A 26,287-nucleotide genomic window follows, 5' to 3' on the forward strand; every position below is an offset into this window, starting at 1 on the left:
GTGCGTGGACCGTAGCGTACTTAGCCAACCCCCACCGTTAGTGGGCATTTTGGTGGCTCTGTTCTTCAGTGTTACACACACGCTGTAATGAACTTTCTGGTGTATCGTTTTTTGTTCATCTGGACATGAACTCCTGCAGGACCAGGTCTGAGAAAGGGGCTCTCTGAAAGGGGTCCCTCCAGCACGCTAGTTACTCCTGCACACCTGAAATTATAGTTAGCGGTTGATAAACCAACCAACAGTGTTATGAAAGCATGTGTTTCTCCAGACTCTTACTAGATTTACCAGAGATCTTAATCTCTGCCGATCTAGGAGAAAAAAATATTGCTCTAATTTTCATGTCTTCCATTGTGAATTTAATCATCTTTTCATACACTAACTGAACATTTATATTTTTTTCTTTGTGAACTGCCAATGCATTTCATTACTTTAAATTGATTCATATGTTACAAATTATTTTCCCAGTTCATTGTTTATCTTTTGACTTTTACAGAGAAATTTAAATCTGTCAAGTTTACTTTATGGCTTCTGGGTCTTATGTTAGGCTTATGATTACAAAATATGCATAATTTTTCCTAACATCTTTTTATTTTTATTTTTTTCAGTTAAATTGTGAAGGGAAGGAAGGCTAGAAACCGACATGTTTACACTGCTGACTCCTGGGAGGCAGGTCTGTCAAAGTAAGAAACATTGACACCTGTAGGGAATTTTTATGAGTTTATTTGAGCCAACTGACAACAACTGGCAAAGAAGCGAAATCTCGATGGACAAAGACAGTGCTCCAGAGAAAGCAGTTTTGCACCTTATTTTATACATTACAATCAGAGGAGGAAGCACATGTGGTTACATGAGATCTGCTGGTAATTAGATTAGGGAGGCAGAGAGAGCAAAGCAGGGGAAATCTTCAGGATTGGATAAAAAACAAAATTAAAAGTCACATACTTCCTTTACATTTGTGGATATCTGATAGTTAGCAATAAAAACCACAGTAACAATGAAGGATTTTGTGGTCTCTGCGCTGGTGCAGTGAGGGATGGGGCGGGGCACGGCATGGAATGAAATGACCCTGACACTCCAAAGATGTGCTGTCCAGATGCAAAAAGACAAAAGGCTCAGTTAAGGTAAAGACTGACCTTGTCAGGGAAGACACTGGCCTTGGACATGCCTGCTCGCTGTGACTTGCTTTTTGTTAGGAAGTTTTAGTTTCAGACCATCCTGTGTAGTTACTTTAGGTCTGAGTTTGTAAGGCCCACCATGCAGGCCTCCCCTGAGCATGTCAGATTTAATATGGTGCCCCTTTTTCGTCCAGAGGATTATAACTGATTTTAGTTTTCTTCCTCTTGATATGTTTTTTCTCCAAATTCTCTACAGTGAACTTCAACACTCTTATAAAAGGAAAATAGAAGAGCTATGCAAATAATACTGTTAAAATTTTCTCATTTCAAATAGAACCATTCTGATTCAGGCTCAAGATCAAATTCCCCTGGAGTCACCCAACACCCACCCTCAGACAAACAAAAGACCAACCCAACAAAAATCCTGGAAGCCAAAGCAGGAGCTGGACTAGAACTCCTGACTGAAGACCCGGGTGAGCCGGCTCTCTCATCTTTAAAATGGAGAGACTCTCATTTTCATGCCCTGTAGGGATACTGAAGTGCCTGGCAAGAACCCAGCCAACACTGCGGTCAGGATGGAGGTATTTTTTTCACAGGGGACTGGACGGTGACAACAGTAAGAACTACTTCAAGCCCGATCTCCGTAAGACGACTGAAGCTGGAGCGTGAAGCAAAGTGTGTGTACCTAGAACAAGACCAATTTTCTTCTGAGGCTTATAAACTGCTTGAGAGATAATTCTAAAAAAGGAATTATGGATCTGTTTTGAACTTTCCCCAGTGCCTACTTTAAAGAGGACAGTACTTACCTGAAATAAAAGGCTTTCTTTTTTTAATGTTGTTATTTACAAAACAAAACAATCCTTACCCATACCTCTGGGCTTCAGGTCTGTGAGTCTCAGGCCACACACTGTGGTAGGTCAGTGGTTCGCAGCTCTGAGACTGGGGTTTTCGTGACAAAGAGTCACGCGCAGCAGAAGAACGTGTGCAATACAGGAAGGCCCACCTTATGGGGAACAGGCCTCGTGTGCCCACAACGGAGGGGGCGTGAGCGGAAAGGCTGAGAACCACGGCTCCAGGCAACAGGCGCTGGCACAACGCAGTCACTCTCCTCTCCGTCTGGCACCTTGCACAGCGCCACCTGCAGTGATGCACCTGTGCACTCTCCGGGGACACCAGGCCTGGGAGCCAGTGTCTAACCTGTGTCCTGGGGTGTAAGAACAATTCATCATCTAGGTCTAGGGGGACAGAAGGCAGCGACGACTCCGCCGTGAGGTAACACCAGTGGAGACTGTCAATCTAAGCTACACATCTACCCCCAAACCCTCTCAAGTGAGAAATCGACTCTCAGTCACAAGAACACAGAGCCCCCTTGTTACCTTTACGGGCTGGTCCTGGGCTGACTCTGTCTCGCTGCCTTTCTCTTTCTTTTTCTTTTGTTTCTTTTTCTTCTTTTTGGCTCCAGTGTCATTGGCTGGACTCAAGCCACTGTAAAACAAGTAAACACCGATGCAGGATTTGTTAAAAAATCACGTGCTTTGGGCTGCACTTACAAAGACCTTTCTGTGTGGAGCCAGACCCTCCGGCATCACGCCTGCTGGCTTCAGAAGCAGACGAGAGTCTAATCCAGGTCTCCAGAGGGGCGTGTGGCGGACACCAGAAGACACGGCTTCCTCCCCACTCCCACCAGCTCCCAGGGAGGGAGCGCTGTGCAAGGAATGTCTTATTTGTCTGAAAGGAATGTTTCTATTCTTGCTTTATTTTATACACTTATTTTCTTCAGATTGCTAGGCTGCTGGCATCAAAGACAAATGAGAGCTGCTAACAGTTCTGAACTGCTAACAGTGAGCGTCCTGATCCACCAGGGTCATAGGTTCCATCCCTGTCAGGGCACAGACAAAGAATCAACCAATGAACGTACGAACGGGTGGAACACAAATCCATGTTCTTCTCTCTCTAAAATCAAAACCAATTTAAAAAATCCACCTGTGAACCAGAAAATTGCAGTTCGATTCCCAGTCAGGGCACATTCCTGGGTTGCAGGCCAGTTCCCGGCAGGGGTCAGTTCCCAGCAGGGGATGCACAAGAAGCAACCATACATTGATGTTTCTCTTCCTCTCTCCTTCCCTTCCCCTCTAAAGATAAATAAATAAAATATTAAAAAAAAATCCGATAAAGTAAAATAAAAGGATGACATCCAAAAGTGGTCTTTGTGGAAGCCCTTCCTCACACCCACTTCCAGCCTCCCAACACGTTCGGTTTAACGAGTTTCCCCGGCTGGACCTGAAGCACTCAGCAGTACGCGAGAGCGAGGGAACAACAAGGAAACAGGCAATTTAACATCGCTCTAACTGTGTCCAAAACTGTCAAACAACCTGGAAAAACACCTAGATCAGGCCTGCAGGATTGAGGACAACTGTGGGCCGGTTAAGCCTGGGTGAGCACCACAGGCAAAATCCAGTACTAGGGATCTCAGCGAAGTGAAGCATGCGGTCATTCCCGCCCAGAGATCACATGCGCCGTGGGCATGCGCGTGAGCATGGTGATGGGGCCTCCTCGGGCCCTTTTCCCTCCTGGAGACACATCCAGCGAGTGCAGCAAAGTTCCTTGGCCACATTCACGTCTCCCACTGTTTCTTATTGTTTCTGTATTGTGTCTCATTATCTTTACTGACAGACAAATCATACATTATACTGATTCTTTGACATTTTCAACCCATTTGCTCCCCAATGTTCTTCCAGTTCTTGTTGATTTCAGGATAGCAGTTCTGATTCTGGGATTTCTCCATCTGACTGATGAATGTTCAGGTTCACCCCGTGGCCTGTTCCCCGACCACTGCCGTCGCTAGCTTCGTCAGGCTGGGAACAGTGACTGACGCCGCTCTGCCATCTCCTTGGAACGCTCTCGTTAAAAAGTCAGATACATCATCATCACCTACTGGATTCTTACGCTGTGGGGCCCAGCATCTCGTCTGGGTTCCCTCTTGGATTTTCAGGCCCCAAACCCGCTTTCTTTCTTGGGTGGAAGAAGTGGAAGAAGGCAGAAGGCCCAGGATCCAGAGGGTGAGAGCCCAGCAACTGCCAGCAGAGGCGAGGGAAAGGTCACAGGACCCAGGGATGGGAGAGAGGAGAAAGAGGGCGAAAGAAGAGCCCCAACAAAAAGATGAAACATGGGAGAGTCTCTCGAGCAGTGGCTGCCTCCCAGCACGCCAGCTGGCCCCCACCACAAAGCAGCCTGCCCAGGGCTCTCCTGGAACTTGAGGTGGAGCTCCATCAAGCCTGGCTCAAGGACACTCCACCCTGAAGACCACCTACTGTGAATTCAGCTACCCCTCCCTCCCAGCCAACCACACGTGGGTTCACTTTGGGGATCAGCCCTTCCCTGTGACCAGCGTCAGGGCCATCTCTAGGTAATTCATCCCCGCAGGTAGAAAGCCCTACTCGTACCACCAGAGGCTCCCCTGGCCACCCAGACAGGCTCTCACTGGGGAGAAGCCCTACCCATGCCCTGACTTACCCCTACCTGCTGGCCACCCACCAGCACACGCGTGCAGGTGAAAAGCCCTCCAGCCGTCCCAACTGCAGCGTTTGTTTTGCCTGCACCTCCCTGCTAGCGGTCCACAGGCACATGCAAAGGTGAGAAGCCCCACCCTGCCCTGACTGTGGCCTCCGCTTTACCTACTCTTCTCCTCAGTCACCAGCACATCCGCTCTAACAGCTGGCCCTTCCGGGGCAGAAGGTGGGAAAGGCGTCAAGCACAAGTACAGCCTGGAAGCCCACGAGTGGATCCATCGTTCTGGCAAGAGCCCAGGGTGGCAGCGGCCTGCAGTGCAGCTTTCACAGCCGACTCCTGTCTGGGAGGCTGGGATGCCCCAGTTCATTTCCGGTACTCCCCAGACACACTCCAGTGACACGGGTGGCAGAGCTCAGGAGAGGATCAAGGTTTTCTCTGGACAGGAAGAGGCAGCGTCTATGTGTTCAGGGGTAAGGAAAGGAAATGGGCGTTGAGGGAAAACAAAGCTCTGTGTGGGGAAACGGGCAGGGGTGAGGGAGCAGAGAAGGTGCTCTGGAGGGGATCCGAATGACCACCTGAGGGCTGAACCCATTTTCTGAGGTTCAGAAAAGTCCCACTTGGGGTTACTCCACAGCAAACATTTCACCTAACTGGGTTTTCTTTCTAGAGTGTTCTCTCCCCTACAGCATTCTGGCCTGTATCTCTCCTGCTCCTCGGAGCTGGGGTCCCTTATCCGTGGAAACCTGGTAAAGGAGCCAGTGCCCACGCTGGGGATTCCCAGACCAGAGGGTGCACTCTGGACCTGTCCCACGGAGGGGAGCTCAGCCAAGGGCTCCGCCTGCTGCTCTGTGCAAGTGGAGCATCTGGGAAGGCGGGTGGCATGAAGCCACTGCTGGCACTCTGGTCGTGAAGACCCAGAGGCGGCCAGAGAGAGGAGCCAGAAGGCTTCAGCAGAGGGACTCTCTGGCCCACGCTCCTCTGCACAGCCCACAGAAGTATTAAGCTTATTGAAGCTAATTTTTTCCCAAAACTTTTATGAATTAGGTATTGTAATATGTTCTTTCCTTCTTCAGATATCTGCATGTTTTCTGGATTTCACATCTTTTGAATAAAGATGTGTTCCTGGGCCACAGGAGCTAGAAATATACAAGGTTAGGGATTTAAAAAGAAAGAGTAAATTACTTGTGATTAGAGTTGACATGAAGGCATAGTTTCTTCAGTCCAATTTTTTGGGTAACGCGTCAACAAATTGAGATCTTTCTGACCCCTTTAGATATGCTAGTGGTACTTAGAACAGGAACCTGGTGCGGAAATAAGCAGGGAGGGGGGCAGACTGGGTGTGTCTGCACGTAGGAGTGGCGGTGGGCGACTCCAGCACCTCTCTGAACAAAGGCTGCTTCTCCAAACCTTGTTCCAAAGATGACGACTAATGGGACCTGGGTGTTGCTTTCACTGCACCACACAGTCTCCCTCCATCAGGAGACCTCGGTTCCAGCTCAGCTCACTTCCGCTCCCTGAGTGGCCTTGAACATATTATTCAACATTTCTGCACCTTAGTTTTCTCACCTGTAAAATGAGGCTAATGTCACCTTAACTGGGTTGCCTGAGACAAAATGTGAAGGCAACTAACATGTCTTTATAGTCCGAAGAACAAATAGCAGAGGTGCCCCCTACCATTTTATTATAGAAGTTTTCAAAGATTCAAAAGAGTTGAATTTTATGATAAATACTCACATCTACCACTTAGATTCTGCAATTATCCTAGGTTTTTCTGCTATATTTATTTTACCACATGTCAGTCCATCTAACCCTCCATTCATTCATCCACCTTACTCAATGATTTTCATGGTAAGTTACAGACATTACACTTCACTCCAAATACTTCCAAAGCTGAACTTCATACACAAGAAACTTTAGCTGTCCTGTCAGGTTCAGATGCACCATTATTAACAAGAAAACTTACAAACCATAGTGGTCTCCTGTGTATTTTATAGCTTCTCAAACCCGGAGTCCAATCTGAGAGTACAGTGAACCTTAATCTGCAGGACCGGCTAAACTCATTGTACTGTTTCAGCCATATACTCCAGATAACCAAGTTTCAAAGAATTGAGACATTATAAAATACCTTTCCCGCACATTATGGTAAATACCAATTAAGCTTCACTTTATAACTCTGAAAGCCTTCATGGTCTTAAACTGACTTGGGGTGATTATGAACATTAACTCTCCTGTCACGCCGTGCAAGGAGGCGGCAGTCTGGAACCGCGCGCTGCCACTTTCCGCAGTAGGACACTTTCAGGCCAGTCTCTTCCTCGCCCGGGGAAGCAGCACTCACACCCAGACTTCACAACCTCACACGTGCACTAAAGTCACCTCCAGTATTTCCTGGATCTCCTTGACTTCCCAGCCTTTCTGCATCGTCCTGAACTCTGTGGGACTCACAGCTGAGGGACTCCCCTCTGTGAGACTCCCCTCTGTGGAAGTGGGCCTCACCACGTGTCCCTCCCATGCCTGAAAGCCCAACTTCTCCCTGGGTCCATGACACCGAGTTCCAGTCTAGCTTACCCACCCCGACCTGCTGCTCTGGAATGACTGCCTGCCCCGCCTGGCCAGGCCCCTTCTTGGGTCCCTGATGCAAAGACCGTGAAGCCAGGGAGAGCCAGCCAGGGAAAGCTGGAGGTTCCTTTAGCGCAAGTGTAAGGTCATGAAGTCTACCTGCAAGTGTACCCTCCTACAAATTATATTAATGAAACGTAGAAGGCACAATGTAGAAGAAAAACCAGTAACAATTCAGAGGGGTGAAGGGGATTTTAAGGTGAACTCCTAAAAATCAGACATGCAGCAAAGCCCTAAGGCCATAAAAAGACTAGGAACTGAATCATAAGTCATTCACGCCCTGAAGATAATTTTCTCTTAATAACTCAATTTTGTTATCACACACAGGCCCATTTGTAGCCTATGACAACTCTACGTGGTTTTCTTATTCCAGAGATAGTTTCACTTTGATCTCAGGATTGTAAGCGGCATTACAAATTCGCTGATGTTAGGAGACAAACCAGCATCCCACTGTTGATACAATTTATAAATCCTTTTTCATTTCAGCTTGTGGAATGCATTCTCTAGTCCCTGGATATGAATTAGTGTAAGAACCATTTTTTATATATTCTATGTAAAAAAAAGAACCAAAAGGTCAAGGTGAATACTGTTATATATTGATCGACTGGATAACCACTAAACGCCATTCACATAAGGAGAAGAAATCACTTTCTTCAACTGCAGACATCCTTACAAGTGTGCAAAATCACTAATCAGTGGAACCACTCTAACACCCATCTCCTCAACCACCCCATTTTTATGGAAGCATCTTGAGCTGAATTCTGGGTTTTTGTTTTTTTAAAACTATTAGTACAAGTACCTGGCAAACTTCAAGACCCAAACTAAAACCATTTCCTTGTCTTGGCTTCACTTAGCACACGGAGTGACACTGCAACAATCGTGTTCCAACTCGCACATCAAGCCAACTGGAGAACAAAGGGAAGTTCTTTTACAGGCACCTTTACTGAGCTACCAGGTACTGAGCCACACCCATGAGAACACACTATGAGCCCCCCCCATGGTGTTACACTCAACACCCCAAACAGACTCAGAGATGGGACTTCTGAGGAGCCCACTAGAGTTAGCTTTTAAGGTGATTATAATTATTCACAAGAAACCAAGCTCAGAGACATTGAGAGTAGGTTTTCAAGAAGCATTAGGAAGCCAGTATCATTTCACAAAATGGCCTCAATTTGGATTTGGGAAGAACCAGAGGAACCCACAAAAGCCAGGCTAGCCCTTCTCTAAGAATTCGACATTGTTTTTAAAATTTTAAAAGATTTTATTTCTTTATTTTTAGACACAGGGGAAGGGAGGGAGAGAGGAAGAGAATCATCAGTGTGTGGTTGCCTCTCACACCCCCCCTACTGGGGACCTGGCCCACACAGCCCAGGCACCTGCCCTCACTGGAAATCAACTGGTGATCCTTTCTTTGGCTTGCAGGCTGGCACTCAGTCCACAGAGCCACACCAGCCAGGGCTCAACATCATTTTTGAAGGGACGTGAAGTCCATACTCACTGGGTAGTTGTCACAGGGCATTCTGAGATTCTGCAAATTGACACAAGTCTCTCGAGCTCTCTAAGCCTGCTAGTTATCTTAATACACCTTGGAATACAGCAAATCAAAATCCAACTTTGGTTCATTTCGTCCCAAAATAAGGAGCAGAGAATTAGTGAAATTTGCCTTCCTTTTTGGGGGTGGGGTAGGGATTGGTGTGTGCATGCAGTGGGAAGGAAGGCGGGGGTTTGCCTTAAAAATTGGAAAATTACATTCTAAAGTAAAGTTGATCAAACCAAGTCATTAATGAACAACCCAGTGAATGTGGGATAAATGAGCAGAATGACAGGCCCCCAAATGGAAGAAAAGCAATTAAGAAATGTCATTTTTTTAATGAAGGCCAAAACATTCAAACTTCAAACACGTAAGAAGCAACCCTACGGTGCTCTGATAGAAAGTCAGGATTGGGGGAGGAGATGGAAATGAAACCTCAGCATTCCTTTCTCGAAAAAGAATACAGTGCTAGGGCTTGTAAGTAGGCAGGAGGGAAGGGCAAGCTGACGATGAGCAGCAGGAGCAGCAAACTTCCACACATGAACAGTGAGGGCCGTAACACAGGCCTCCTCTCAACGCCACTGGATGACCAAGTCCGCTCGAAGGTGCGTGGCTGAGGAACCGCAAGCTGCTAGCTGAGCGCTGAAGCACCGGAGCTGGAAGAAATCTTAGCGCTACCTGGCTTAACCTACTGTTCCCAAAAGAGGAAACCGAGACCCAAGATGAGAGGCAAACTGGCTGCCAACTAACCAACTGTACCCAGGGGAAAGCCACGGACCTCTCAAGACCTGGCCCATTCTTCCCACCACGACAGCCTCATTCCCTGTAAGAGTTTACCTGAGCATTTCCAAAGCCGAAAGAACAGTTTCATAACGCAGGGCCCTAAACAAATGTTTGTGTATCAGAAGATCTTGAAGGCAATAAGGAAAGTGAGCCACGTTTTATACAGAAAGCCTCCCTCCCCTGCTTCCTCTAGCTCTCCTTGAGTTCTGACTTGTTTAAGATGATGATCTCCCAAATAATTCAGTACTTTGTATATAATGATGTGCTGCTTCCTAGCTTCCCAATGGGATGAAAATTTCCTAAGCCTAGGGACCACATGTTATACAGCCGTTTCCCACAGCACCTCCAGTGGAGCCGAGCGCACAGTTAAGAGTTCAACAGGCCCTGGCCAGGTAGCTCAGCTGGTTAGAGTGATTGTGGGTTCGATCCCCAGTCAGGGCACATACAAGAAACAACAAATGAATGCAATAAATGGAACAACAAATCAACGTTTCTCTCTCTTCCTTCCCCTCTCTCTAATCAATCAATAAAAAGTTTTTCTTTTAGGAGTTCAGTATGTCTGGCTGGTGTGGCTCAGTGGACTGAGTGCAGGCCTGTGAACCAAAGGATCGCAGTTCGATTCCCAGTCAGGGCACGCGCCTGGGTTACAGGCCAGTTTCCAGCAGGGGACACACAAGAGGCAACCATACATTGATATTTCTCTCCCTCTCTCCTTCCCTTCCCCTCTAAAGATAAATAAATGAAATCTTAATAAATAAATAAATAAAACAAAGAGTTCAATATAAATAACAAATCAATGTTTCTCTCTCCCTAATCAATAAATTAAAAAATTCTGTGAAAGAATTCAATAACATTTTTTTAAGAAGAGAGTTCAATAAACACAGGCTAGAAGGATGCTTTACAGGTATAACAGACTAAAATAAAACTCTGAAAAGATAAGCTTGAAAGATGGTCAGGAAAAATCTTGAGTGATGCTTTCATAGGACATACTGTGCTCTTTTGAGCTGCTGGTTAAGATTTTAAATGATCGATTTTCTTAAATTTGTTATCTCCTCCTCCACTGTAACTACATCAAATGGTTCCAATGTCTTAAACACAGACCACAGATTTATTTTTGATCATGAGATAAACAGAAATAAAGGGTTCAGAAAATAAAATTCATCCTCTTCAGTCACTTGTTTTCTACTCCTATAAACTGGAAATTAAATCTTTGGGCTAAAATTCAAAATTTCTGGAGAAGTTTACTAAATAAATCTAGCCTCTAGCATCCTTTCGGTTCTTTCGGACATCAGGAAATCCTTCTGCAGACCGATTTACTCATGAGGTATACACATTCAACAGCAGTCCTGTCATATGACGCAGCAGGCCCAGAGCGAGACGATCACAGCGGCGTTTACGGGGTACCTGGGCAGAAGCCATGGGCATGAATCAGTACCACTGGCCTACCCGCCCTACTGCTGGGATCGAAGGACCACACTTCATGAACACTCAGCAAATTCCTACCCATCAGCTATTTACACAAAACACTGCTTGTGAATCCTCATGATGGGGAAAACAAAAGTACTTTCGTACAGCCACCAAGGTACCCTAGGAGGCCTATGAAAAGAACCGCAGACGTGGGAAGGGATCACAGAAGACTGTGTTTACTCCCACCCTCTGCCCTCCTGGGTAGTTAGTACAGTTTCGAGGGTGAAAAAGTCAATTCCTGTCACGGAGGAAAAGATTTTTTTGTGGGTTTTTTTTAAGGGTCACAAAAGCTCTGACAATACTCAACAGAACAGGAATGAGACAGAAACGTAAACGCCACATCCTCTGGGTTGGTGTAGGGACCCAGACTGCAAACTGACAACTTAAAGTTCAAATCAAATGCTATTCAGAGACCATCTTTCAGTAATTTTTTGAAAAATGTCTCAATGCTGGCAGCAATTTCACACCCTAAAATGACCCCTGAAATAGATATTGGTCCATCAAGGAAAGTTTAAAGGGGCCAGCCACCTCCATCACCAACTGGTATTCCCCTTAGGGGAAGTCCATGGGTTATGGAATACATCCAAAGACAAAACTCACTCTCTCAGAGACAGGATAAAGAAGTCAATTACAGCCCGGGCTGGTGTAGCTCACTGGACTGAGCACGGGCCTACGAACCAAAGGAACAAGGTTCAATTCCCAGTCAGGGCACATGCCTGGGTTGCAGGCCAGTTCCCAGTGGGGGATGCATGAGAGGCAACCACACATTGATGTTTCTCTCCCTCTCTCCTTCCCTTCCCCTCTAAAGATAAATAAGTAAAAATCTATTTTAAAAAAAGAAGTCAATTACAGTAAGGAAAAGAAATTTCTAAATTCAGAATATGTCCTTCAGGGTGTCAAAGGGAGGGGTGGGGATGCAAATCCCAAGCCTCACTACCAAAGCTAAACCAATTATAGGCGAGGGCGAGCTGAGATAATCCATGCAAAGGGGCAAAGGGCTGAGCACAGTGTACGAGCGCCCACTACACAGTAATAATAGCAAGAGATAAGAGATAACATTTACTGGACTCCTAACAGTAAATCCTTTCAGGGGCCTCTCAAAGCCAGCAGCAGTAGAAAAAACTCGAAGGACTAACCCTGTTGAAGAGTTTGAGTTTCTTTCTCGTGTGTGTGGCCACTCTCCATAGAAAACACCAGGTTTCGGTGTGCCTCACATGCAACGACCACAAAAGCACCTTCTTCGGGGAATTAGAAGAGAGGCCAGCAGGGCAGCCTTCAAAAAACAGTTAAAGAGGAAGGACTGAAGAGTCCTTCTCCTAATGTGACTGAATCTATGGTCCCAAACTTGACAGACACCACAGGGAAAGGGTTAACTGCAGACTCAGTAAAGCCGGGAAATTCTGGAGCGAGCCCATTAAACAATGTGAAAAATCAGCAAAACTGGTTAGTTATGAGCAGCAATCTCCCTGAAATAGGCTCTCATTTATTTTTCATTTCTTCTGCTTTCCAGTCTCTTCTCTTTGAAGCAGCTCTTGATTAGTTTCTTTTTAATTGCCACTTAATTGGGAAATAAAATTAGAACACTTATTTGGTATCAGTGATGAGGTTTCTCTTTTCATTTCTGCTTTGATCTAGTTTTGAAAAATCAAAGCTGAAGGAAGAGATTAAGGAAAAAGAAACTAAAAAGATTTCTTCTTGCCAAGAGCTAGATGCAGCCATAAGCCGTCAAATAAATACAGAAAGAATCATTCTTGAAGCATATGAACAATAAGAAAAAAAGCAAATAAGGCTAGCCTATGGAATTCCTTTCAAAAAGACCTTTCTTTTCTCGTAAGTTTATTCATAAGGGATAACTCACGATTAGGAAGCGAGGAAAACTTCGCCTTACCCCGCCCCATGGGTGAGTGAGGGAACAGGGCGGAGAGTAGACGCCCCTTACCAAAGGTTCTTCACCCCTGGGCTTATCAGTGTCTCTATGGTATGGACGACACTGCACGACAAATTCCAAAAGACTCCTAGGAACAAAATGGTTTAAAGGTTCTTTCCTGTTCCAAACACTCAGATAAACTACCTATTTGGTGCTCCAAAATTAAAATCTGCCCCATCTGGTGTGGCTCAGTGGGTTGAGCACCAGACTGCAAACTGAAAGGTTGCTGGTTTGATTCCCAGTCAGGGCACAGGCCTGGGCTGCCGGCCAGTCCCCAAGTCCCCGGTTGGGGGCATGTGAGAGGCAGCTGATCTGTTTCTCTTGCACATGCACATCGAAGTTTCTGTCTCTCTCCCTCCTTTCCTCTTTTTATTTAAAAATAAATAATTAAAATCTTAAAAAAATTAAAATCCCCCAGCTGAGTGCACTTTCCCTCTGGGAACACGCCCGCACCTTTCCTTCCCCTCTCCTGCCCCCTCCCCTTCCCCCAGGAGTGTTATCTTGGCCTTTCTCTCTCCAGAGCTCCACAGGCCTTCCTTCTGCTTCTGTGACTTGCTTCCTGAGCCTACGCAGCCCAGCTGGCTCACTTCTACCACCTCTGTAATTTTCTCTCATAATATGAATTCCTGCATCTGAATGTTTTCTTCACCAAACTCACGAACCAAGGTCCAACCTCTCTGGTAACAACTGGTGCCATTTCGTAGACAACATCACCAGCAACAAGACTGGTCCCCACCACCTGCAACAACCACCCCCACGTTAACCCCTCTCCCCGGGATGCCTCCTGCAGCTTGTTTTCCCCGGCGCACCCCAACGGATTGATACAATCTCGGCCAGGAGAAGTCACAAGACCAAGGCCCACAAAGAGAGGTCAAAAACAATCTGCCAGCTGACAAGGTTTATTCTTTAGTGATACTTCTTGGAAAGCTTTTCACTAAAAACAAGCAGGCAAATTAAACCCGACAGATGAAGCACGACCTGCAGGAGGATGTGGCACACAGGTCACCTTGGTCTGCCTGTCCCGTTGTTAGGACTGGCCACGTCAGGCAGATAACCTCGGTGAAAATGCTGCCCCTTTCCTCTGCTGAGTGAATTCTGAAAACAACAGCTGACAGAAAAACTGCAGACAGATGCATCTACACTATACACACATGTGCTATATATGTACACATGAGCACACCTATGTTCTTATGTACATAGGAAATTTATACTCACCCAATGTTTAGTCAGGGGAGAAACGCATGACAAGAAAAGTCAAGAACCAAACTTATACACAAGAAGGAACCTAGGAAGCCAGCACAACCAATTTCCTACTATTCCAGGGCACGAAGGTAGTTCATTCCATCACTACAAAGCACTGGGAACCCACCCTGAAAGAAACGCCGAAGAGAGCTGGTTTGGACCCCCATTAGCTAATTGCCTATTATGCTTGAGAATCACTCACATCAAAAGGAAATGCTCTCATTGAATTCAAAAATTTTTCTGAAAACATTTTAAATAATATAAGACAATAAAATGTTCAAGAAGCCAAAAAGCAGTGGAAAGCTGGAATTCCACAGTAAATTCAAGGATCTTTGGTTTCTGTAGGTATTTCACAAAAGCTGTAATAAGGTTTACAACGAGACTTATTTGGGGAAAGAAAGTGTATAGGAAAAATCTGACATCCTTCCCATCAGTGAGGAGAATCGAAACTCCACTAACACTGGGCTAAGAACTTTAACACTGGCCATTCATCCAGCCAGCAAATACTCATTAATGCAAGCGAAGTACCAGGCATTGCAAAGACACGCAACCCTCTTCTCAGGCACCTCACAGCCAGGTGAGGCAAGGACTGGACACCTGTGTCACTTAACCAGTGTTAAGACAAAAGCTACAAAGCCTACTGTGTGTGGTAAGGGCAGGGAGGCAAGCTGGAAGGAGGACAGGAAAGAGCTGAAGAAAAACTAGGAGGGAGGGGGAAGACTGCATTCCAGACATTATCTCACTTAATCCCTACAACTGAAGGGTTAAGTAACTTTCCCAAGGTCACAGGACTATTCAGTGTCAGAAGCAGGTTTTGAATGACTCCCCAGCCTGCACTTTCCCACCAAGCCCCACAGCCTCTTCCCAACACCCCGTACTCCGAGGACTAACAGAAAAATGCTGACTCTCCCTCCGAACCTAAGCGCCGGAACTAGACTCTGTGTTCTAGGTGGGTCCTCTGTTCCCCACCTGCCACCTCCAAATTCGTTTATCAGAAAGGCCTCCAGGTTCAGGGTCTGTTCACCCAGACCACAACCCCACATGAAACAAAATCACTGAAAAGAGAAACACCTTCAGTTTTCTAAGGTTACCACGTTGTCATACGTCAATAAAACAGAGCTTTCTGCCAAGCAGTTCTGCAAAATGATTCAGATTACAGAGAACAAAACCCATTAAAGAGCTGCAGACACTGGTCAGAGCAACAGCTTAGCAGAAAAAAAAAATAAATGTAACTACACAAAAAGCAAAGAAACTACACAAAGAGCAAAGAAACTTTTACTTCTGAAATGACTAATCAACAACTCCCATTCATGAGTGGGATCTCCATTCAGAAGGGATACACTTCCCCTTCTTCCTGTTCCTCCTACTTCCTCTTTCTCAGTTCTTTCATTCTTAGGAATCTCGAACTTCAAAATTAGGCTTTTACCAGATTAGATCTGTTGGGAGTTACACCAAAAGAACACAGTCTTATAAAATCAAATGTAACAAGCTTCCTGTTCCTCTGACCGAATGTCCTACCAATGTGCCAGAGTTGCCAGTTTAATCTCCCCGAGGGCACACAAAAGAATGAGCCAAGAATGAATGCATAAATAAGTAGAAAAACAAATGGATGTATCTTTCTCTCTCAATCAATACATTAAAAAATAAGCTAATTTAAAAAAATAACATAAGAGATCTTTTAACCTAAAGGTTCATTCATCACTGGTCGATTATAAACCGCTTTAGTAATCCTATGTTTTCCCATCTCTAAGAGATAGCAGGATTTTCTAAAAAGTTCATCCAAAGATCTCAACCTTCTACCTTACCTCCAGAATACCATTAATACTGCAAATGACAAGATGGCCACGAAAATCAGAGCAGACTCAGTGGAAGTTATACATCTAAAACAGTCTCTCCTGACTTTACCTTTAAAAAAACATATATAGATAGAGCGAGCGCCTGCTCCAGCCGCTGTAAAACTGAAGAAAGAGGAATGATAGGGTGTGGCTTACGAGAGTGAAAACTGCTTTGGGAACAGAACTGAACACTCGAAACATTTTTGCTGCGGAAGGAACAGTAACTAGTAGGCAACACCCTAAAGTACGGGAGATGCAGTGTTAAACCCACCTTCAAATAACGCTCCAAGAAGCGTTACTCAATTTCTTGAAGCTTGAGGCTACTTTGCAAGCGTAACAGAACCCATATGCTGGACGACCTAATTATATATCGTTCAGGAAACACGGATTTGGAGCAACAGGCACTGTATACCTCAAAACATTATTATACAGTAATTACGCAGAGTTTATAAGGTGAGTTTATATTTTGAGATTCTCTGGTAGCGACATTTTACAACATAATTATGGTTTTATAGCCTGAATTTCCTCATTGAAGATGAACGAACTGCAGCGAAATGTTTTATTACTCACTGCTGATCACGTTGTTCACACAATACCTAAGTTAACATTCCCTCTGAACTGTACTGTTATACTGACCTGTGTTGTGCCATCTAAAACCACCATCCTACAAGATCTTTTCCCAGGACGAGCCTGAAGCGCACACAGAAGAACTTTTATATAATAAAAGTATTGAACGTCTCTGACCCTTAATATACTAGGCATCCACCACTGGTAAACGACAAGGGCAAAACCCAATCGCCGGGCAGGATCTTAAGGTCTCAGCCAATAAGAATATGGGGGTGGGGTTACACTAAGCTCCCGGTGACTTCCCCGCACCCCAGAGACCCAGGTTGTAGGAAGCTGGACAGGAGTTGAACTCCGAGGATCTCGTTACCCCCGGTTGTAGCTGTTGTCCTCCTCGTTCTCGCAATCGCTGCAGTGTTCATGGCCGTTTCCGTTCCCTTCCATCATCTGCTGCCGCGGAGGAGCCGGCGACTTCACTGCTGTCTCACTCTCGTCCGCCATCTTCTGTTCCGAGGGCCGGCCTCCAAGCCTCGCTACATAGGGGGCTCCTATTGGACGAGGGGAACTGGCGCTATATTCTGGGTTTTGTAGTTTTTGTGGCGAAGGGAGCCGTAAGTAGGCGCGGCTCATCCCGGGAAACCAGAACAAAGTGAACTACAATACCCAGAAATTACGAGGGGACGCTGTCCTAGGTCGGGGGCCAGCAGCGCTCGGAAGTCCTCTGCGTTCGGCCGCGCTTTGAGGGCTGACCTCGCGACCCCGCGGATCGTGTAGCATTCTGGGATTTGTAGTTCTATGCTCGTTTAGGGGTTTTGATGGTGGAGGCTCCAAAATCCAAGCTTTGACCTCAGCCTGCCCTTGCTAGTGCCCGGGCCAAAGGTAAGCCGTTACTGACTGCCGTTAAGGACTGTTACCATTTCCGGGTAAGTAAGAGAGCCTGAGACCCGCGGGCGTGCCCCACCGGCAGCGTGAATGCATCGGGCCTTCTTGGTGGGGCTTTTCTGCGAGAAGCCAGGTTGGCTCCTGGCCGCCTTCCTTAAGGCCTCACGAGAGATGGCGGATGGTCGTGTGTGGAGCCCTGGTTCAGACCCAGGAGACTGCCCCGTCAGGCCTTCCCTTTTCTGGACCTCCAGGTACCGGTCCACGAAGTTCTTCCGCATGTAGCGTCCCTTTCATTCTCCGCAGCAGCCCTCCACAATCACTCTTTTAATTGAGCCCTTACATACCTGGCTCTGTGGTAAAGATTTTTGAGCTTCTTTTTTAATCTCAGCAAACCTAGCATGTGGGCTCTATCTCCCCCCTTATTTTTACAGACGAAGAAATGTGGCTCAGGTTAATTAGTAAATTGCAGTCACATAGCTAATAAGTGGCAAAATCGGTATATAAATCTTAATCTGTCTGCCCTTAGGCTCGCTTAATTCTTTACCACTACGAAAATTCCATTGTCTCATACACCTGCCCGAGGAAAACGGGTATTGGAAGGTAATTGCAACATCTCGATCTATGTTTAGCCCTGACCACAGGCCTCAGTCTCTTGGGTCTTATTGCGATTTTCTAATCACTCCTGAGTTTCGTTTGTTTGTTTTTAAATTTTTTTATTTTATCTTCAGAGGGGAAGGGAAGAACAGAGGGAGAGAAACATCAATGTACGGTTGCCTCTGGTGTGTCCCCTGCTGGGAACTGGCCTGCAACCCAGGCATGTGCCCTGGCTGGGAATGGAACTGTGATCCTCTGGTTCGTGCTCAATCCATTGAGCCACACCAGGGCTCGTTTGTTTTTTTAGAAACTTTATTCAGATGGATAGTCTGCAAAGCAGAGAAATGCAGCTTCTGCTGAAAATCGAAAGTGTGCTCTGATACTCCTGAGTTTTGAGGAGACGGCCCAAAGACGTGGTTCTGGTTCCAAGGTTTCCCGCTCAGGTTGGGTTGTGGTGGGTGGTGAGGGAAGGAACTTCGTGACAGCAGAGAACTTCTTGGCCAAAAAGGGAAATGATCTTTGCTTTGGGAAAACGTTCACCATGGTAAGAAACACCTCCCCTCTGCCTTAGGGAAACAGATAAAACAGAGCTAAATGTCAGCTCTTAGTTTTTATATCAGTGGCAAGAGCAGAAGTAAATATGATCCAAATCAGGTAATCTCCAATGATTTATATTTGACTTTGGAAGGCAGTCAAAGACAGCTGCTCAGGCTGAGCGCTGACCTCTGCACTCCTGTCTCCGGGCCACCTTCCTTGCAGCTGCAGGCAACTGGAGGAGGTCAGAGATGATAACAGTAAGGTTTAGTTTCACCTGTGTTAGTTTCACCTGTTGTAGCTTATGGGACCTTGTGAAGTAGGTAGGGAAGGGGACTTGAAGAAAATTGTGCTTGCAAAAGAAGAAAAGAAAAATCACAATGATATCTAGTTGCAGAACCAGAACCCACGTCTGGTGTTCTAGTTTCCAGCCTCTTGTTTTCTTTTCTCACAGACACAGAGGTTAAGTGAAGGCTAATGACACATGACAGAGGGAATAAAGGTGCTGGTTTCTCTGGACCCCGCCATTCTCGTAGTTTAAAGCTTAAGTAAGACATCCTGCCCTGCGAGCTACTGCAAACTGAGCAGTTTTTGCCCGGTGGCAAGCCTTTCCGGAGAGACGGGCAGGCAGTGGAACCCTAATGGAGCTCACAATGCAAATGAATGCGAATTCAAGGCCAAAGTTCTGGAACCCAGCATCTCTGAGAAGTTCAGAATGAGAAGGGGTCTAAGAGAGGCTCTTACTCCCTCTCTCTTAGGACTTTTCAAGTTAGAATCCTCACAGATTTTGTTGGGTCCATGATTTCTCTATAATAAAGTTTAAAATTTTTGTTTTTAAAAATTAAATAGAGTATATGTGACTTTTTTTTTTAAATGACCACTTGATAACTGAATATTACCATATGCGATTTTGGTGCCTAAGTCTACTTAGGAGCTTACAGTCACAGTGCAATATAGAGTTTCCTACATTTGGCCTACAAATGGCTCCCATTTGTTCTTCCCCACTCCCTCCTAAGAGACAGGCTTCCTCTTTCAGACAGCTCTCATTGGTGGAAAATTGGCCAAGTTCTGCCTTGCAGGGTTATGTAGAAACATATAATCCTGTGTCCTTATAGGTAGTTTTTCCATATTCTACAATTAATAGCTGCGTCCCTAATATTCTTATTTTTTCCAAGGTAAACATTCCCCGCTTTCCGAGCACCTCATCACACTAGAAGAGCAGGATTCCCCCATCTGGCTCTGCTGGCTCCTCTCACCCACCTGTCCTGGCAGGAGCGTTATAAGAAGGAAGTGGGGCCCAGGAGGGCCCAGAGGGTGACTGAGGAATGTGCCCGTGAAACTGCAGATTCTGGAAGAATCTGCTCCTGGTGAGGACACCTCTTTTATCCCGTTGCGGTTCCTGGGCCCAATAGGTCAGAGTGATTATGAGACCTGCCTGGGTTCTAAATCTTGGCTCTGCCTTTGCCTGATGAGTGACCTTACGCAAGTCATTTAACCTCTCTGAGCCTGAATACTGTCATCTGTAAAATGAGACAGTGTACACAAAACTCTCTGTAAAGTGTCTAGGACTGTCAAAACCTATAAATCATTTCCCTTCCCAGGAAGTCAGCATCACTACTGTTAATAATCAAAGAAAAACTCATAATGTCAGGGCCTAGAGAACAGGGCTAACAACACAGTCCCCACCCTGGCTTCCTTCCGTGGGTCGGTCAGCACCCAGACTGTTACAGAATAGTGTATAGGACAGTGCGGGGCACAGGATGTAGCAGAAGGGACTCTTAATGTGGAGAGAGGGGTCCTGGAGGAAAAGACAGCCTGTTTTCACAGGGGAAGCAGACGAACCGGAGTGGATATTCAGGGTGAAGGTCTGCAAAGTCTGTGTGCCTGCGCATAGGGTGCTTTCGAGGTACTGCAGGAAGAATGCTGCGACTGGAGCTTCCAGCAGGAGCATTTGGGATGCTGAGGCTGGAGAGCGGGCGGGAGTCAGACCCTAGGGGCATGTGGATGCCGGGCTGAGGAGTTTGGGCATTGTCCTGAAGACCCGGGCACCAAGGATGATTGTTAGCTGGGGCCAGATGCGATCCTGTTTTTGTTGGAAGATGGTACTCCAGGGAGCCGACTGGATGTCCCGGGAAGAGTTTTTCTCCTCCCAAAAAGAACAGGGCTGGTGGGCTCAGTTACGAAATGAGGGGTGGGGAAATGGTCTTAGGCAGTGTCCTGTCTCTGCCACAGCTCGTTTTCAGGAAGGGCACCCTTCCTTCCTATGACATCCCCTGACACCTGAGCCTGGAGCACAATGGGTCCAGCCTTCTGCTGGTGAAGTCCTGAAAACCAGGCTCACTTGAAAAGAAAGTATTGTAACAAGGCCTGATGGGATGTGATGAAATGAGCTAGATAGATAAGTTCATTGAAGTTGGGGGCAGGGCAAGGGGTAAAACTCTGGGGCAGCATCGTTAGGAGAGGCTTCCTGGAAAAAGCACACTGAACATGACCTTGAAGACAGCTTAATTCCTGCACCCTCCATTGTAGTCTCTGAGGGCAGGCCCTATAGACTCACTCCTAAGCTTAAGTCACAGCTTTACTTTTGTTTGTAAACATTTCCCCTCACAAGACCCCACATTGTGTGGGGGCAGAGAACAGACTGCCGCTGTATCTGTATCTGTATTTTCCTTACCGCTGTATCCCTTGAGCCAGCACCCCGTAGGCCCTCCATTTGTTGCATTAATTAATGTGTGAGTGAGTGAATGGTAAGAAAGAAGGGATAAAGCCGTCAGGGGGCAGAAATGATACAAGCAAAGGGTCGAGGCCGGAACACACTGTAGTCACCCCTGATATCTGCACAATTCTGCACCGCCCACAAAATGCACTAACACATGGTCTCCTCTGACCCCTAATGTCAGCTGCCTTGTTCGACCCTCCACAATGAGCAGCGCAGGCGTTAGTACTGTTTTACCATGAGAAAACTGTAAGTTTGGTGATTTGCCCAAAGTTTCACGGCTACTTAGTGAGAGCCTAGACTCGAACCCGGTGTTTTAACAAAAAGTCTGGTGCAATAACTAAATTCCCATTCTCCTCGGCCTTTCCTAACAGGCATGTGGTGAGACATCCCCAGTGGTCAGGGGCCGAGTTATAGAAGGCCGTAAGTTGCAGGTTGAGGAGTTTGGACTTCATCTTCTAGTTGGTGACAACCTTTAGGATTTTTTTTTTGAAGCTGTTTAATAAAGGATAAATATTAATGGTATTTGTGAGGTACAGTGTAAGTTTAATTGCACATTAATATTTATTTAAAATAAACATCTGAGAAGTAAGTTTAATTTTACGAACCAGGAGTCAAAGAAGTCATCCCTCCTGGATGCAGAGGGTTGCTCATCACGCACAACTTGGGGCAGCTCTCTATTCCAGGCGTCACACTGGAGGCCCAGGACATAGAGGTGACCGAGATGCAGGTCATTGTCGGGATAAAGTGCGATCGTGTGCGCAGCTAGAACCAGCTCAGAGTTCACTGGTGCGGCCCCGAATAATGGAGGCTTTGTGTGCGAGCTGAGAAAGCCTCGGTGTCGGCAACGCTCGCAGCAGCCCTGCAGCCTTTCCTCTGGGGCCGTGCCAGAGCCTGGTGCAGCTGCTGTTGACAGACTGGGCCATGAGGATGCCGCGAGAAGGCGGAACGCCCACTGGTACTGATGGGGATCTGGGTATCATCCCTCTGGTATGTCTGCAGTAGGGAAACGTTCAGAACCACACACCTCGGGTATCTGTAAGCTGTCTGATGCAGGAAGGGGACCGAGCCGTTCGATCTGGTTCTGTGGGATAGGTATTAGAATTGTTCCATGTGGCCCCATGGATCAGAAGTGGGAATGATCTAAGGAAGAGCTTTCTGACAGGACTAGACTTCGAAGACAGGATGAAGTTGTCTCCAAATCAGCGAGGGAGTTCCCTCCCAACACTGGACGTATCCAAGTACCAACAGGAAAGATGGTGTGGAGGAGAGTCAAACACCGAAAAGGTGTTTGGACCGAATGGGCCCTGTGATCACGAGGTGCAATCCTGTGTAGTGGGTGGTGCCACCGGTGCTGTTGACGTCAAGGAGAAAGGTCTCAGTAACTGAAGTGAGCAGAGGAAGATGTCGAATTACTTCATTCCTCAGTGTACTGGACCCCAGCGTGCTGGGAATACTGAGGGTGAAGGTAGACATTATTCCTTCAGGTATAGACATTCTACCTTAAAGGAAGCAGAGCGCAGGAGTACAGTTGAGGGAGGGAGAAAGGAGTCAGGGCAGGAGTTCATTAAGGACCACCTACTGGATGTGAGGCACCATTAGATGCTTTTATGTGTAGTAGCCTCCCCTTATCCGTGGGGGACACTTTCCAGTACTCCCAGTGGACGCCTGAAACCGCAGAGTACCAACTATGTATGCTGTGTTTTTTCTTGTACATACACACCTTTTCACTAAAAGAAAACACTTTACAGCTTCTCTTTGGTGTATCTGAATTGCCAGCATCACTACTCTTGGGCTTTGGGGCCACTATTAAGTAATTGTTAAATATTATGGTGTCAGATGGGTACTAGATTTATTGGGGTGAGCACTTCATAAATTATGTAAATGTCTAATCATTTATATGGGTTGAATATATTGTACTGAAACTAATTGAAAAATAAAAACTTATTTAAAAAAATGAAAAACAGGTGGCATCAACTACACAACAGGGTTGTAGAAAGTAAGAGTGAAGAAACATTTTTAAAAACTCAAGTAAAAAGTGTGCGCTAAGAATTTCTGTTTTAAACTTTCAGAACTCAAGAAGTTTTCTATTCAAGAGCTCTTGCTGAAGATTCTATTAGGGGTAAAGTTTCATCCAATTAAGAGATGATTGCCCTGGCTGGTGTTCAGTGGATTGAGCCTGGGCCTGCGAACCAAAGGATCATGGTTCAAGTCCCAGTCAGGGCTCATGCTTGGGTTGCAGGCCAGTTCCCAGCAGGGGACACATGAGAGGCAACCATACATTGATATTTCTCTCCCTCTCTTCTTCCCTTCGCTCTAAAGATAAAGAAATAAAATATTTTTTAAAAAGAGATGATTGGAAAATTTTGGCAAAGGAACAGACAATGAAAATTGAATAGGTTTAATTATAAATCTGAGACTGAAACAAATATGGAGCTAAGAGTTGAAGAGCATTCTCTGACAAAGTAGAAACACAGCTTAAGTTGGGAACAAAGGGGAAATGTAGAGTAAGCTCAATGATTGGTGCACAGGTCATAGGTGGGAGTCAGAGGATATCATTTAACTGCAGACCAGATAGTAGGAACCTAAGTGGTAAGGCCACTGCTGAGTGACTGCTGAGATCCTTGGGTATTCCAGGATGGAACACCTCGTCCACCCTAGTTGATGGCTTCACCCAAGCTTTCTCATACTCTGACCTTGTATCTTTTAAATATTTTAAGTATCATAAGCTCCACACTAGACAAACCTGAAAGCTGATTTTAGCTTTAAATCCTAGCTCTAGAAATCACTTCTCTCTAGATATATGCCCCTTAGAAATCAAGCCTTACCCTGCGATAATCAGCAACCCCCTAGGTCACAGAAGACAGTAGCCTGGATCTGACTAATGGTCACACAGGCCAGACCTCTGTCAGGCTGAAGGTAACATCTTTTTTTAAAAAAGATTTTATTTATTTATTTTTAGAGAAACAGGAAAGGAAGAGAAACATCAATGTGTGGTTGCCTCTTGCACACTCTCAACTGGGGACCTGGCCCACCACCCAGGCATGTGCCCTGATTGGGAATCAAACCGGTTGCCTTTTGATTCTCAGGCTGGCACTCAATCCACTGAGCCACACCAGCCAGGGCTACAGATAACATCTTTGCCTAAGTTATGTTTCACCTGGCTACTTTACCATGAAACCAGACAGAGGAACATCGGAACAGACGTCAGAACTGTTCTCCAGACCCGAAGGAACAATTTATTACCCTTAAGACTGATCAGCTCCCAGCACGACTCCAAACCCCTATCCCATGGTGTCTTGTGATTGTGCCCTTCATAATTTGCAACCTATATACCACCGGGGAGTTTTGGGCTTTTGAACATTGGCTTCCCATTCTGGGTGGTGTCATTTAGAATAAAAAAGCCAATATTTCTCCACTGCAAAAAAGTAAGAACTAAGGATTACTTGAACACAAGCACTGTGATACTATGACAGTGAATATGATACTGAGTTGGCTACTAAGTGACTTACGTGTGGATAAACTATAAAGGCATAATTCACAGCCTGGTTGAGATGGAGCAAGGCGCATGCAATTTCATCACGTTACTTAAAGGCATGCAATTTAAAACATTTCCTCTTGTGTAAAATGGGGATGGTAACAGTATCCACCTCAAGGGCTGTTGAAATTCAATGTGGAAATTCACTTACGGAATCTGCAGGCTCTCTGTGATCTGTAGGCTCTTAGGATCTGTCAGGTAAGGGGGGCACAGTTAACTACCATAGCTTTCATTACCTTTGCCAGAGGCCGCACAGCTAACGATGGCCAGGCCTGGATTTGAAGCTAGTACACTCCAAGTCGCCCCCTAGCTTCCCGCACGAGAAGCCTCTGGCTGCGAGGGAGGAATTACTCTAAGGTCCACACTCCGGCCGGGGCTCTCGGATTAGTTACTTGGCCACGCCCCGCTCCCCGGTCCCGCCCCTTCCGCCGATAGGACTTCCGGTGCGCGTGCTCCCGAAGCCTCGCCTGCCCACTGGTAGTCACTCAGTAAGCGTCCTTGAGATTGGAAGAGCGGCGGCGCCCCAGGTCGGGTCAGAGGGCCCGGGTAGGTAGCGTGCCGCGCGGGCGTGTGGGTGGTAGCGCCGAAGCCTCGGGAAGTGGGCGGGCCGGCGGGCTGCTCCGGGGCTTGCTTTGTTTTCTCCCGCGCCCGGCCTGGTTCCCGTTGCTGGGCCGGGCCCTGGGCGCTCAGAACCATATAGCCCGAGTCGCGCCAGTCGTGATGGGGTCTAGAGTACGCGCCTTTTTTTCAAGCCTTGGTTACAATTTATTGAGCACATACTATATAGCAGCCATTGGATCACTTTTACATCTACGACTCACTGCCTTGACCCCCCCCCCCCACTAAGCAAGGTGTTATTTTCCCTGTTTTACAGCTGTGGAGGAAGGTTTACAAGTAGAAAGCGATGGAAAACGTGGGTTCAAACCCATTTTCAGCTCAAAGCCAGTTTACTGTAGAGTTTTCTGGTCATTCCTAAACTTACCAGATCTTGAATCCAGTCTCTGATTTTGGGTACCATTCCGACTCTGAATTTACTCACTTGAGAAAAAATGAGAATAATACCCGTCTCAGGGAGGATGGATGTAACGTTCTATGCTGTTCTGCTGGGAGATCATCTTCGCTGTTAAGACAAGCTGCCCTCCGCTTTTCCCCCGGAGGCCAAACTACTTGCAAAGTTTTAGTGAAGACCCCTCCCCCCGACCTTGGCGGCTAGGAAGAAGGCGGCCAAACCGCTTGCCTCTCGTCCTTTCCCAGCTTCACAAATGGAGGCTTTAGCACCTTTGGCGTTGAGTTTGTTCATGAAGTTTTAAAATATTTTTCTTCCTCACCTACGGGAAAATCACCACCCAAATTAATTTTCACATTAAGTCCTACTTTTAAACTTCAGGAAATGGAAGGCTTTGAATATAGGATAGGGGAGCTGATTTTACGTA

At 46.3% G+C, this 26,287-nt stretch overlaps 2 protein-coding genes across 5 annotated transcripts in view; one reads left to right on the top strand and one right to left on the bottom strand.

Annotated features, from left to right (window-relative positions):
* Nucleotides 1-17,123, bottom strand: part of NMT1 (N-myristoyltransferase 1) — a 32,527-nt gene extending 15,404 nt beyond the window's left edge. Inside the window, exons 1-2 of one of the 2 annotated variants that reach the window (XM_037067289.1) lie at nucleotides 16,961-17,123; nucleotides 2,492-2,600 (exon numbers count right to left, since the gene is read on the bottom strand). In XM_037067289.1, the coding sequence (XP_036923184.1) occupies nucleotides 2,492-2,600; nucleotides 16,961-17,091 (240 nt within the window). In that variant the 5' untranslated portion in view covers nucleotides 17,092-17,123. Of the gene's footprint in view, nucleotides 1-2,491; nucleotides 2,601-16,662; nucleotides 16,735-16,960 lie in introns of those variants that run through there. The other variant, XM_037067298.1, reaches the window with a different exon arrangement.
* A 190-nt stretch (nucleotides 17,124-17,313) lies between these two features.
* Nucleotides 17,314-26,287, top strand: part of DCAKD (dephospho-CoA kinase domain containing) — a 29,328-nt gene continuing 20,354 nt past the window's right edge. The window contains exon 1 of one of the 3 annotated variants that reach the window (XM_037067320.1): nucleotides 17,314-17,513. The gene's annotated coding sequence lies outside the window, so the exon portion shown is untranslated. Of the gene's footprint in view, nucleotides 17,514-25,314; nucleotides 25,401-26,287 lie in introns of those variants that run through there. The other 2 variants (XM_037067330.1, XM_037067311.1) reach the window with 2 other exon arrangements.

This window comes from Sturnira hondurensis, unplaced genomic scaffold (assembly GCF_014824575.4).
Source record: "Sturnira hondurensis isolate 20B ecotype Veracruz unplaced genomic scaffold, ASM1482457v3 Scaffold0001221, whole genome shotgun sequence".
Taxonomy (NCBI): domain Eukaryota; kingdom Metazoa; phylum Chordata; class Mammalia; order Chiroptera; family Phyllostomidae; genus Sturnira; species Sturnira hondurensis.